The sequence below is a fragment of the Symphalangus syndactylus genome, chromosome 11, assembly GCF_028878055.3.
Source record: "Symphalangus syndactylus isolate Jambi chromosome 11, NHGRI_mSymSyn1-v2.1_pri, whole genome shotgun sequence".
NCBI classification, from domain to species: domain Eukaryota; kingdom Metazoa; phylum Chordata; class Mammalia; order Primates; family Hylobatidae; genus Symphalangus; species Symphalangus syndactylus.
The window spans coordinates 39,862,793-39,875,300 of record NC_072433.2 but is presented as its reverse complement, the minus strand read 5'-3'; the positions used below and the strand labels follow the sequence as shown (position 1 = coordinate 39,875,300).

Genomic DNA, 12,508 nt, shown 5'->3' with positions numbered 1-12,508 from the left:
TGGATCCTTTTGTGAAGTGAAGAGCTCCTTGATAAAGCACGTAACTATTTCTTAGTTTATCCATTTTATGAGTTTGTCATTTATGTAATGGTAAGTTCTTAAAAGAAGATAGCCTTCGTTGTTCTTTGTTTTTGTAATGCTTATTTTTCAAGTCCCTTCTTTATTCACTGATTTGACAGATATTTTGTGGGCAGTGGGGATACGGTGTTGAACTAAACAGGCAACATCCCCTTTCTTTGTGAAACTTTCTTATATCCTTGTTCCTTCCCCTCTTAGAGGCTGTTCAGAGCCTATGGAAAACAAGGGCCCCTGGATAAAATGTAAATGATATGAAAGGCAAGGAAGAGGTAAATGACTTTAAAAAATAAACATTTTAATAGATTCACAGAGGGAAATAATTTTGTTTTGATCATGTTAGCTAGCTAGATGTCTACTTTGTCTTTCATTTGATGCATTTTTGCATTTTGGTAGAATAATATGTACCCACAGATATAACCATAAACTCTGTGACTTTTGTTTTGTTTTGTTTTGTTTTTGTTTTAAGACAGAGGTTCGCTCTTGTTGCCCAGGCTGGAGTGCAGTGGCGCGATCTTGGCTCACTGCAACCTCCTCCTCATGGGTTCAAGCAATTCTCCTGCCTCAGCCTCCCGAGTAGCTGGGATTATAGACGCCTGCCACCACAGCCGGCTAATTTTCTATATTTTCAGTAGAGACGGAGTTTCACCATGTTGGCCAGGCTGGTCTTGAATTACTAACCTCGGGTGATCCACTCGCCTTGGTGTCCCAAAGTGCTGGGATTACAGGTGTGAGCCACTGTACCTGGCCGATAAACTACTTGACTTTTTGAGGTTCCTTTCAACTTTAAGTACATGAAGTAGAGTGTCACAGACAAGGAGTAGTACTGTTGTTAGAATACCCGCTAATGCTCAGACAGACCTCTCTGAAATTAGACATCTTTTAGATTAGAGATCACAGATTGGTAGCTGCCTAAGTTCTATTCAGCCCATTGGTGTTTCTCGTTCGACCCACATGGTATTTTTTTAAAAAATTTTAATGAGTTTACAAGATTTACAAAAATCAGTTTTTACATTAAACACACACACACACACACACACACACACACACACACACACACCAGATTTCTTGTTTATTTTGAAAATTCATGAATCTAGCATCAGTGAGCCAGCTTTTCTGAATGGCAGAGCTGGCTGGATCTGAATAGTGGGTGCCTTTTTTAGGCAGAACATGTGCTGTCTTTCAGTAACCTCTGCTTAACTCATTCATGTTATGTGCCTGGCCTAGTGAGTATTTGAATTTGCAACCTGTGGATCCTGGGTTTCATGCACTGGAATTAATTACCTAGAGAAGCTGAACGTTCCTCCTTGTGCTGGAGGGCTGAAAATGTTGTTGCCACAGAAGCTGCTTGAGTGTCCAACTGGGCATATCTTCCAGCACAGTAGATGGAATACTGGGATAGCAGGCAGAATCAGGGTCCTTTTCCTGGCTAGTGTCCGGTGGATTATCCAGGCTCCTTCACAATGGAGGTACTATTTTCTGACTTACCTGTTTGTATCAGTTAACATTTTTGATAAGCAACAGAAACAGGTTCTGATGTTTTTTTTTTTTTTTTGAGATGGAGCCTCACTCTGTTGCCCAGGCTAGAGTACAGTGGTGTGATCTCAGCTCACTGCAAACTCCATCTCCCAGATTTCAAGCAATTCTCCTGCCTCAGCCTCCTGAGTAGCTGTTATTATATGTGTGCGCTACCACGCCTGGCAAATTTTTGTATTTTTAGTAGAGATGGGGTTTCGCCATGTTAGGGAGGCTGGTTTCGAACTCCTGACCTCAAGCAGTCTGCCTGCCTCAGCCTCCCAAAGTGCTGGGATTACAGGCATGAACCACTGCACTCAGCCCTGGTGAATTTAAACAAAATGGGACTTTACTTAAAGGATATTGGGTGACTGACACTATCAAAGGAAAACCGAACGATCTGGCCTCGGAAAGTTCCAGAAACTCTGAGGACCATGGGTGGAAGGAATTAAGGGAATTGATAAATTGCCTCAGCATTTTTCCCCATTTCTTTATCATTCCTCTCAAGAGTCCGAAGTCCTGGAAAAGAATCAAGTTGGTCTGGCCCACATCCTTCATACGGGAGGATAGGACACCTTGGTTGACAGTCTCTCTAAGACTTTATACCATGAAAGAAAAGACTTTGTAAGAGGAGATTTAGATGATGTTGCCAGACAAAGGGGATGAGGTATGGATTTAAGCAATAGAAACAACAAATGTTCACTACTCCTCTTCTCAAGGTTGTCATGAAGATATTAAATATGCCCTGTCAAATGCTATCAAGGAGTAAGGGAGTAGTGTTTCAAGTTACAGGAGAACCAGGTTATGGGTATGCTCTTTAAGTAAACAAATATATTGGCATCTGTTAGATAAGGAATATATTGAATGACTTAGAACACAGACAATTTCATTGAAATTGTAGTGACAATTTCATTCCTTTTAGCAATTGCTTTGGTTATAAAATCTCCAAAGAAGCCACACTAACTTTAAATTAAAAAACAACATCTATAAAAATCTAAAGATGTTCTTTGAGATACTCATTCAAAGAAATGATCTTTCTGATTTTTATGTTCCCATTTTTTTCTTTCCAAGATCTTGATTTGCAGCAGGCAAGGAAAATGAGTGAATCTTCCCCCTTCTTCCCCTGCAAAACATTGCTGGCATGGGTAGAAATTTAAAGTAATGATTCAACTAAGGCAGTGAGAGAAAGCCTCAGCTGGGTAGCAGGAAACAGAGTGAAAGTCGGAGGCTGCTCTTTTTTAAAAAGGCAAAACGAACAACTCACAGTGAAGTGTACGTGAAAATCATTTCTAATAATAGCTCATGGTAGGCAATTCCCAGTAAAAAAAAAAATCGTTGGTGTGCTGAGAAAATTAGAGTAAGAATGTGCAGTATCTTGATGTGTTACTTAAGGCAATGGAGCTTTGGAGTTTACCTTATGTGCCATGTACATTGATTAAATACAAAATATATGCCGGCCATTTTTGGCCATCATTTACTGTATTGATTTGTTAGCAGGGGAACTGTAATAAAAAAGCCATTGATTTACTGTCCTTATTTGCTTATGGGCTTTTTTTTATTATTAATTTTTCACTTTTTCTTTCTCTGTTTTGTATCATTTCTTGTAGACAAATGCTGTGCTTCATGAAGTTAAAAGAGAGGGGCTCCCCGTGGAACAAAGGAATGAAATCTTGACTGCCATCCTTGCCTCGCTCACTGCACGCCAGAACCTGAGGAGAGAATGGCATGCCAGGTTAGTTCTGTTGTGAAATGGGATTTGTTGTTCCTGACAAACAAGAACTGTATTTGGCCGAGCCCTTCCTTATGGCTGGCCTTATCCCTTTCCTATGAGGGGCCATGAAAAATAAGCATGTTTAAGATGCTTTCAGCTAAAGTTAGTTTTCCTGCCCACCGCACCTACATTAATTGTAATGATCCATTGATGTCATCAGTGTATTTACACAATTTATTCCTGAATACAACATTTGGCATAAATGTTTGCATTTTGAGCATAATGTAATATAAGTACCTGATGCTGAAGAACCCTTTTTAATCAACAGTCTAAAAGACTAGCATTGCTATTTCATTAGAGCAGATGTCTGGGAAATCCATATAGTGCTCCTATATCACTCTATGCAGGGCAGATTACTTGAAAGTATAGTCATGCATCCCTTAATGATGGGGATAGGTTCTGAGAAATGTGTCCTGAGGTGATTTCGCCATTGTATGAATATCATAGAGTGCACTTACGCAAACCTTGATGACATAGCCTACTATACACCTAGGCTATATGGTGCCGTCTGTTGCTCCGGGGCTGCAAACCTGTACAGCATGTTGCTGTACTGAACATTATAGGCAGTTGTAACACAACAATAAGTATTAGTGTATCTAAGCATAACTAAATATAGAAAAGGTACTATAAAAATATGGTGTTACAATCTTATGAGACAGGACCACTGACATATATAAGGTTCGCCATTGACCAAAACCTCAAAATGTTGTTATGTGGCGATGACTGTAGCCTATTTATCAACCCAATTTTTAGGGTTGACCAACTAGGAATGACTCTTGTTTCAACCTGGTCTCTTTCCATGGAGTTACCTGTGCTTAGAAACTGTGTTACTGGTGAAAACTTTCTTTAAATCATCAGTTTTTACAGAACTGATGCTTGCATAGTAAATATCATGTTATCCTGTTTCTTTTTTGAAAAACAGTTGATATGTGGGAGGCTAGAACTAGTTCTCCCAAATGTTAGGATTATCTTTTAGATCTGTAGTTTGTAAAAATTATTGAATTGTCATCTGTCTCTAAGCCAGAGGGAGAGGAATCAGGAAGGGTATGGCATATTTTGTCTCAGAGTCTTATTTGGTGCTTAAAAATTCTGTGTGCTTGGAAGTCAAGAACATTTATTGATAGACATAATATTCTCCACATGACTTCATGCAACAGAATTTATAATAATTGATAGCTTTACTAGTAATAATTATCATAAAAATAAGTTTGTCTGAACAAGGCTGAAGATGAGCATTTTCCAAGAAAGGAGACAGTATAAGTATTGATTCTCATTGGATATCAGAAAGCTGCTTTTTCAAATATGTATTATCTTTAAATTCAGACTTGTATTTAAACAGTAATTTAAAAATTCCCAATGATATTCACCCTCCCCTTCCCCCATCCTTTTGGTGGTGTGGTCGGCATAAACGGCAGACAGTTTCTTTTTTTTCTTTTAAAAAAAAATGTTTATAAAAGTAGACACAGGATCTTGTCATGTTGCCCAGGCTGGTCTTAAACTCCTTGCCTCAAGCGATCCTCTTGCCTTGACCTCTCAAAGTGCTGAGATTACAGGCGCGAGCCACCATGCCTGGCCAGTGGCAGATGGCTTCAACTAAAGTAATGACTAAATGATTTCCAATTTACCTTTCAATAATTAATTTTAAAATTTTCTTTGTATTATAAGTTAAGCATGTGTATTCATTAAAGTATACATAGTAAGGAATGGAATATCAGTTTGTGGACATCTAAGGGGTTTCTTTGTTTGATGTTTTATGTCATCCTCATGATGATTCCAATTAAATAGAAAGGGAGGAAGAAAGAATTTCCCTGTAATATCTCCTCTGCTTCCCTTCCATCCAAAGACCATGTGGCCCAGTGAGAGCACAAATGGATGTCTTTTGTTGAGTGCATTTGGTTTGTTAACAATAATTTTTTAATACACCAAATCATTAGACAACATGGTCAAAGTGGCCTGTTTAAAAGGAATCTGCTTTCAGCATTTCTGGCCCTTACTGCTAACAATTTAATCAGGAGCTGGAGCCAGTGTTGAAGTTGATGTAGTCTAGCAACTGAAACAAAAATTCTCAAGTCCTTTGTGTTAAGGGAGGAGGAAAGAAAGAACTTAACAGCTGACACTGTGCAGACCTCCTTAAAACTAAACACCTGAAAGAAAATTTCAAGAGGCTGGTGTCTTGAGATCTCAGGAGGAAAAGTGTCCTCGGAGTATTAAATGACTATAATCCTTCTCCCCACCACTTCTCCACCCCCATTTGATGTTTCCCATCTTAGTGACCTATCTACAGACTCATCCATGCGATCCATACAAACAGACGGTTACCATACACCTTTCTTTTCCTCATCAAAGTGTCATCTGGCTGTCTGGAATTGGGCATTGCCTCGAGTAGCCATCAAATGGGTGGTGGTGAAAGTTATAAAACATCCACTGCAGTGCTTACTGAACAGCCTGTGTTTTAGAGATTGGCCTATTTTGTACTTCAGAATTACACAAGGAAAAATGTGCTTTGACAGAAAATAATTAGCACTCACCAAAGGCCAAGCAATGGATTACAGTATTTTACTTTCATCAAAGCTATCAGGGGATCAGTTAGATTAGATAATAGAAATTTTTTTCCTGTGAAAGTTAAATACAGATGACTCTAATTACCTTATATTGCACATTAGAGAGTGCATTATGAATTGTACAAGTTCAAGAAATTTAGGTCAACGGAGCTGCCGCAGCTGGCAATAACTTTAGTATAAGTCTTTTGTAATAAAGGTTTTTACCTCTCTTTAGCAGGTTCATTTGCGATCATATTAGGGAGAATTTTTAAAGTAAAACTTGTAACCTGGTTATAAAATATTTGTCTGTCTCTCTGGTCAGGCGCCAAGCCATTGTTTGGGACTCACTGAAGTCTCTTAAACTGAAGCATATGTTCCTTGGAATTTAGCTTTTTGAGGAAAGTGTCAATTTTGCATGACTTGGGGTAACCGAGTTTGTCACAGTGTCACACAACCCAGCGACTCTAGAGGCACATCTGAGTGCTGTGGGTTTCCTTCTCCAAGCTTCATAATCCCATAAACAACCCTCTCCAAATAGGCTTATTAGGGCTGTCTATTCACTTCCCCAGAGTTGAATGATCCAAAGGACATCGGGAGAAGCTGTGTGAATGCAGGGTAAGTGTTAACAGAAGTGGGACAGAATTTCTGAAGATTCGCCTTTGTTTATCCAGTCCCCTCTGCCTGATGGACAGCTTGTTATAGCTTTTAAAGAACTGGGCGAGCCCTCTGATCTGACCCCTTCTTGACCTGCGTAGCCCAAAGGTCAGTCTGCAGCTAATAAACTCTGAGGTTCTTAGGGTCTACTGTAGGAAAAGGCAGAAAAAGAGCAGCTGCAAGGACCGGGTGTCCCAGGATAGGCTACTTTAGGGTCACTCTCTGATAATGAAAATGATTACCAAATTATATGGAAGTTTAACTGCAATCGTGAGTGAGAGGAGGGTGGGGCCCGGCGTATTGGGTTTGATAAATGAACTGTGAAGAGGCCCATCTGGCTCTCAACATCTTTTCTCCCCCTCTTTCCCTACCAAGGGGAAACATTTTAAAATAACAGCAGTACATATAGACTCAATGACCCATGCAAGGAGCTGGAATGGATTAAGATTTAATGGTGACAGTGGAAGAAATTATCATTTGAAAAGTGCTCCAAAGAAAAGGTACAGTTCAATGTCCACACCTGAGTTGTCTTTCTAAATAAAATATAATAAAAATCAGTGCCTTGTTTATTTTCTACAAAGCCCTGACGTCTTTCCTAGATGGCTGAAAATTTTGAGGGTGTTGTTTATTATGGAATAATTATTCATAGTTTAGCTTCAGGAACAGAATGGGCTTCCTTTGCCTTGAAGAAGTCAGAATGAGAATCAAAGATTTTGTTCTGCCTGCCTGCTTCATTTCAGTGATGTAGGTAAATCAAGTGTTAGAGAAAATGCTTTTCCAAAAAATGTGTGTCCATGTCAGCATCTGACCACTGATTATTGTGCACTCTTTAGTACTAAATATATGTGTGACTCTTGAACAGAGTCTTATCCCTACTACAACCTGGCAGTTTTTCTGTAAATATAAGAAGAAAGCACATAATGTTAACTGAGTAGTTATGTTTGGTTCTTTCTTTGTTCCTTTTTTCAAAGAAACATCATAGTGATGCTAATTATTGCCAACAATGGATGGGGTCACTATACGCTATTCGTCTATTTATTTATCGCTAATTGATAAGATTAGTCTATTTAAAGCTCTCCCCCAGTTTCTCATGAACATAGAGTCTTGATTTCAGACCGGTGATGATGGAGGCCATGTAGCTCTGTACTTTTGCAGAGATGAGTGGCACATGCCATGAGTCCACTTTCTGAAAGGAGAATGATTTTATTCAGTGAGCATCTTTTTGTATATTTTGTATACCTACTGCATGAGATGCTGTGCATAACAGAGAGTGAGCTAAGTGGCCAATTTCAGGGTTTATCTGGGGATGAGAATGTCGAAAGTTCCTAGAAAGAGGCTGTGGAAGGCCATGGCAGGGAAAGCAGTGGAACCATTGTTACCACAACAGAGCGGCAAGTTCTCTGACCCACTCAGGAAAGTATTTAATGGTAGATGTCTTGGAAGACTAGAATTGTTGTGTTACTGAAAACCCTTTGGCCAGGCATGGTGGCTCACGCCTGTAATCCCAGCACTTTGGGAGGCCGAGATGGGCAGATCACGAGGTCAGGAGATCGAGACCATCCTGGCTAACACGGTGAAACCCTGTCTCTACTAAAAATACAAAAAAAAATTAGCCAGGCTTGATGGCGGGCACCTATAGTCCCAGCTACTCGGGAGGCTGAGGCAGGAGAATGGCATGAACCTGGGAGGCGGAGCTTGCAGTGAGCCGAGATCACACCACTGCACTCCAGCCTGGGAGCGAGACTCCGTCTCAAAAAAAAAAAAAGAAAACCCTTTATATTGAACTATACTGTCTCATAATGCAAGCCTCACCCAGACAATAATTATGTTAAAAAATCAAAACAGAAGTCTTCTAAACATTATCCAAAGTTAGCATATTTTTCGTCAAGGTTTTGGCTTGACTATCTATGTCTGGGGGCATTTCGAGTGAGCAGAAAGCCAGGTAGAGGATAATTCAAGGAGATGGCAAATACTTTGAGAATCAATTGTGCTTTTTAACTTTAAAGCCATGGCCCTAAATTTTTGCTAAGTGAGGTGTAAATACAAAACAAAGCAAACAAAAAGAAGAGACAAAAGCAAGGTCATTAGGGTTTTTAAAAAATTGAGGTACAAGTCATATATAACGTAAAATTGCATATAACAAAATTTGTCATTTTAAAGTGTACAGTTAAGTGATTTTTTAGTATATGCACAAGATTGTGCAACCATTACCACTATCCAATTCCAGAGCATCTTCCTTCCCCAAAAATGAAACCCTGCATCTGTTAACAGCCACCCTCCATTCCCCCTTCTCCCCACAGTCCTGAGCAACCACCAGTCTACTTTTTATCTCTACAGATTTGCCTATTTGTAACATTTCTTATAAATGAAATCATGCAATACGTGGCCTTTTATGTCTGGCTTCTTTCGTCTGGCATACTGATTGTAGGATGCATCCATGTTATAGCATATAAGTACTTCATTCTTTTTTACTGCTGAATAATACTCCACTATACAGATGTGCCACGTTTTATTTATCCAGTAATCAACTGATGGGCATTTGGGTTGTTGGACAGTAATCAATTGATGAACATTTGGGTGGGTTGACTTTCTGGCTATCATGAATAATGCTGCTGTAAACATTCATGTACAAGTTTTTGAGTGACATGTTTTCAGTTCTCTTGGGTATGTACCTAGGAATGGAATTGCTGGGTCATATGGTAATTCTGTGTCTAACTTTTTGAAGAACGGTGAGGCTGTTTTTCATGTTTGTTACACCATCTTATGTTCCCACCAAGAACACACAAAGTTTACAATTTTTCTATGTCCTCGTCGTTACCTGTTATTTTCATTTTTTTGGACTATAGATATCCTAGTGGTATATTATTGTGGTTTTGAATTGCATTTCCCTATTGACTAATGGTGTCGAGCATCTTTTCCTGTGCTTTTTGAAAACTATCGCTTTTTCAATCGGACATTTTAAAACATGACGGACTTAAGGACTTACCCCTCTTGTTGGTGATAAAGAACTCACAAGCCTGTTAAGAATATTTGGCTTGTAGAAGGGGTGGGGTTCCAAATGGGGCTGTCATTAAATTGCAGCAGTGCATGTTTCCCCGTTACCGTAGTCAAGCCTGGCTCTTTATTTATTTGCATGTGGCCCCACTTATTTTTTTCTAGAGGTTACCTACTTATTTCTCCTACCGTTCTCTTACATTTCATTCAACATTGCACACTGGATAGGAATGTAGCCTGATTAAATGGAAACTCGGTACATTTATAGCTCTTTAGCTTTTAGGCTCAAACAGGAGTTACTGTACTCCCATAGGAGACAACTTCATTTGGGTCGAAGGAGCCTTAAAAATGGTGCTGAGATTCATTTCAAATAATGTTTATGGAAGTTTCTTAGAAAAGCTTTTAGAACTACTTGCTTCTACTTAAAAGTGACTCTCTTAAGATCCGGATAACTTTATGTAAAAATATCTTCCTCATATTGGTCTAAGTTCCCATTTTTTTCTGGACTGGTAAAACAACAGTCTTATTATTAGTCATCTTTCTATTCTCTGTGACCCCAGCCATCACCACCTACCCCCAGAATGGATCCACTCTGGACATCTTTGTTAAGGCTGTAAAATCTGGTTGTTAGAACCTAGAATGTGTAATAAATAGGATTTACTATTCCAAGCTAATCAGCTTTAGAACTTTGATCTGGGCTCAACAAGTATAACACTTTGTATAAGTTACTTATGTGGATCAACTAGCACACTGAGGTGTTCTCCACCGGTATCTGTCTCTCCTTCTGCCTCCTAGCTAGTCAGGGATTATATGCAAAACCGACAAGTCGGCACAGTCCAGTTTAGCAATTAACTATTATTTATTGAGTGTTTATTAGGTGCAAGTAACTGTGCTAGACACTGTGGGGAATATCAAGATGAGTATGACGTGAGTCTCAACTGTGGAATAATTTACTTTAATGTGGAGGTGGTAGTTAATAAGAATACAATGGCTAGCACACACCCTTTAACTCTTTTTTCTGTGAGGCACTGTGAAACCATAAAGTAATTCAGCAATGGAGTCTGCCCTAAGGGAACTTATATTTTGATAGAAGCTTAAAAAATGAAGTAACCTGACATTAATTATATATGGACTCAATTCTGTGTTTACATTTTTATCTGTCCTACCAGAATGAAAGTTTTATGAGGATAGGACATTTGTTTGTTTACCAGCTGTAAAACATACACCTCAGGCCAGGTGCAGTGGCTCACACCTGTAATCCCAACTCTTTGGGAGGCTGAGGCGGGCAGATTGCTTGAGCTCAGGAGTTCGAGAACAGCCAGAGCAACATGGTAAAACCCCATCTCTGCAAAAAGTGCAAAAAACTAGCCAGGCATGGTGGCACACACCTGTAGTCCCAGCTACTCGGGAGGCTGAGGTAGGGGGAAGCACTTGAGCCCAGGAGGCAGAGGTTGCAGTGAGCCGATTGCATCACTACACTCCAGCCTGGGCGAGAGAGCAAGACCCTGTTTCAAAACAAAAGAACAAATTTGCACCCCAGATCTTTGTAACATTAAGCTATCTCTTCCATTTGAATAATGCCGTCTATCAAAGGACCTCATTGCCTGTTTGCCACATATCCCTGGCATCTAGAAGAATGCCTGACACTCAGATTTATGAAATACCTTCCCTCTCAATCTATTCCAGTGTTTATAAGTACTTTGTCTTCTTTATTAATTTTGAAGAGGAATGACCACTTGTGATATTGGCCTGTTGCTTTTTTTGCACTTTTTCTCAACCTTGCCTGGTGTGGAAATCTTGAAATTGGAAGTCAGGATGGATCTCTGATATTGGAAGTAAGCATTGGTTATTCATCTAACCTTGCCAGGGGGTGGAAGCCTTGAAACCGGAAGTAAGGAGAAATCTCTATTATGCAGTTCTCTGGTGTTTAAGCCCCAAGATGGTACCACAGGCCTTTATTCCAGCATAAGCAAGGAGGGATGCCATGTGCACAGGCTGACTCCAGTGTACTTGAGGAAGAGAACACCATGGGACTGGGCTAAGACCAAGACAAAAGGACATGGTCTCCTCCCTGAGCCACCATTCCCAATTTGTTGCCTTTCCTGGAAGTGAAATGGGGCTGGGTGAGAAGAGGAAGAACTGGCGTGGCGAGGAAGAAGAGAGTTGTAAAGACAGCCCTGGGACATGCCTCTGAATAAAGGGATGGGTTTTAGTTCAGTAGGGATAGGAACAAAGCTGAGGCTAATATGGCTTCCAGTCTGTAGGCAGCTGTTTTTTCCTGGTCACCTGCTAATGTCCTGGTCTGCGTTAGTGTTATCAGCACAGTTATGAACCTTAGCATTGGTGACTCGGCATGTGGACTAGAACTTGGAGCTGTGTTCACAAAAAGTGAACCTCACCTTGAGGATGGGCTATGGGATAATGAGACTGATGCAGTTATCTGCTGAGACAACCTGTGATTGTGTCATCGGACCACGTCAGCTGCTATCATTCGTGCTAAAGAGACTGGCTGCTTACTCTGGCACAGCTGGTTAGTTAGGAACTAGAAGTTGTGGCGTCTGTAGTTCGGTAGCTGTCACTTGCTACTAGGTAAAGTTGTTTGCAGTGTTGGGGTGGGCACGAGGAATAAATGGAAGAGATTCCAGGGAGAAGCAGGGAGGCACTGGCCTGCTAGTTGCCATCCGGGTCTTTTTTAAGACATCTGTCCCTTCTCTTTTAATAATTACAGTCCTTGCTTTTTGCTGCCCTTAGCAGAAGAAAGTTCTTTGTGTTTCTGATCCAGATTACTCCATAAAACCTGATAACTCCATAAAACCTCCTCATAAATGTGTAGGAATTGAAACATTGTATAAATTTAGAGCAAAGATTAAATGAGTCTAGAGATAGGGTTACTTTTTTCCCCCAAGATACAGCAACTTACCTTAAGGAGGCCAAGTGTTGTTAATGTTATTACCATTGT

General features: G+C 40.0%; 1 protein-coding gene across 1 annotated transcript in view; it reads left to right on the top strand.

The window, feature by feature from the left end:
• Positions 1 to 12,508, top strand: part of FTO (FTO alpha-ketoglutarate dependent dioxygenase) — a 415,383-nt gene that overhangs the window by 235,013 nt on the left and 167,862 nt on the right. Inside the window, 1 exon segment of the mRNA XM_055232690.2 lies at positions 3,198 to 3,322. Coding sequence (XP_055088665.1) covers positions 3,198 to 3,322 — 125 coding nt within the window.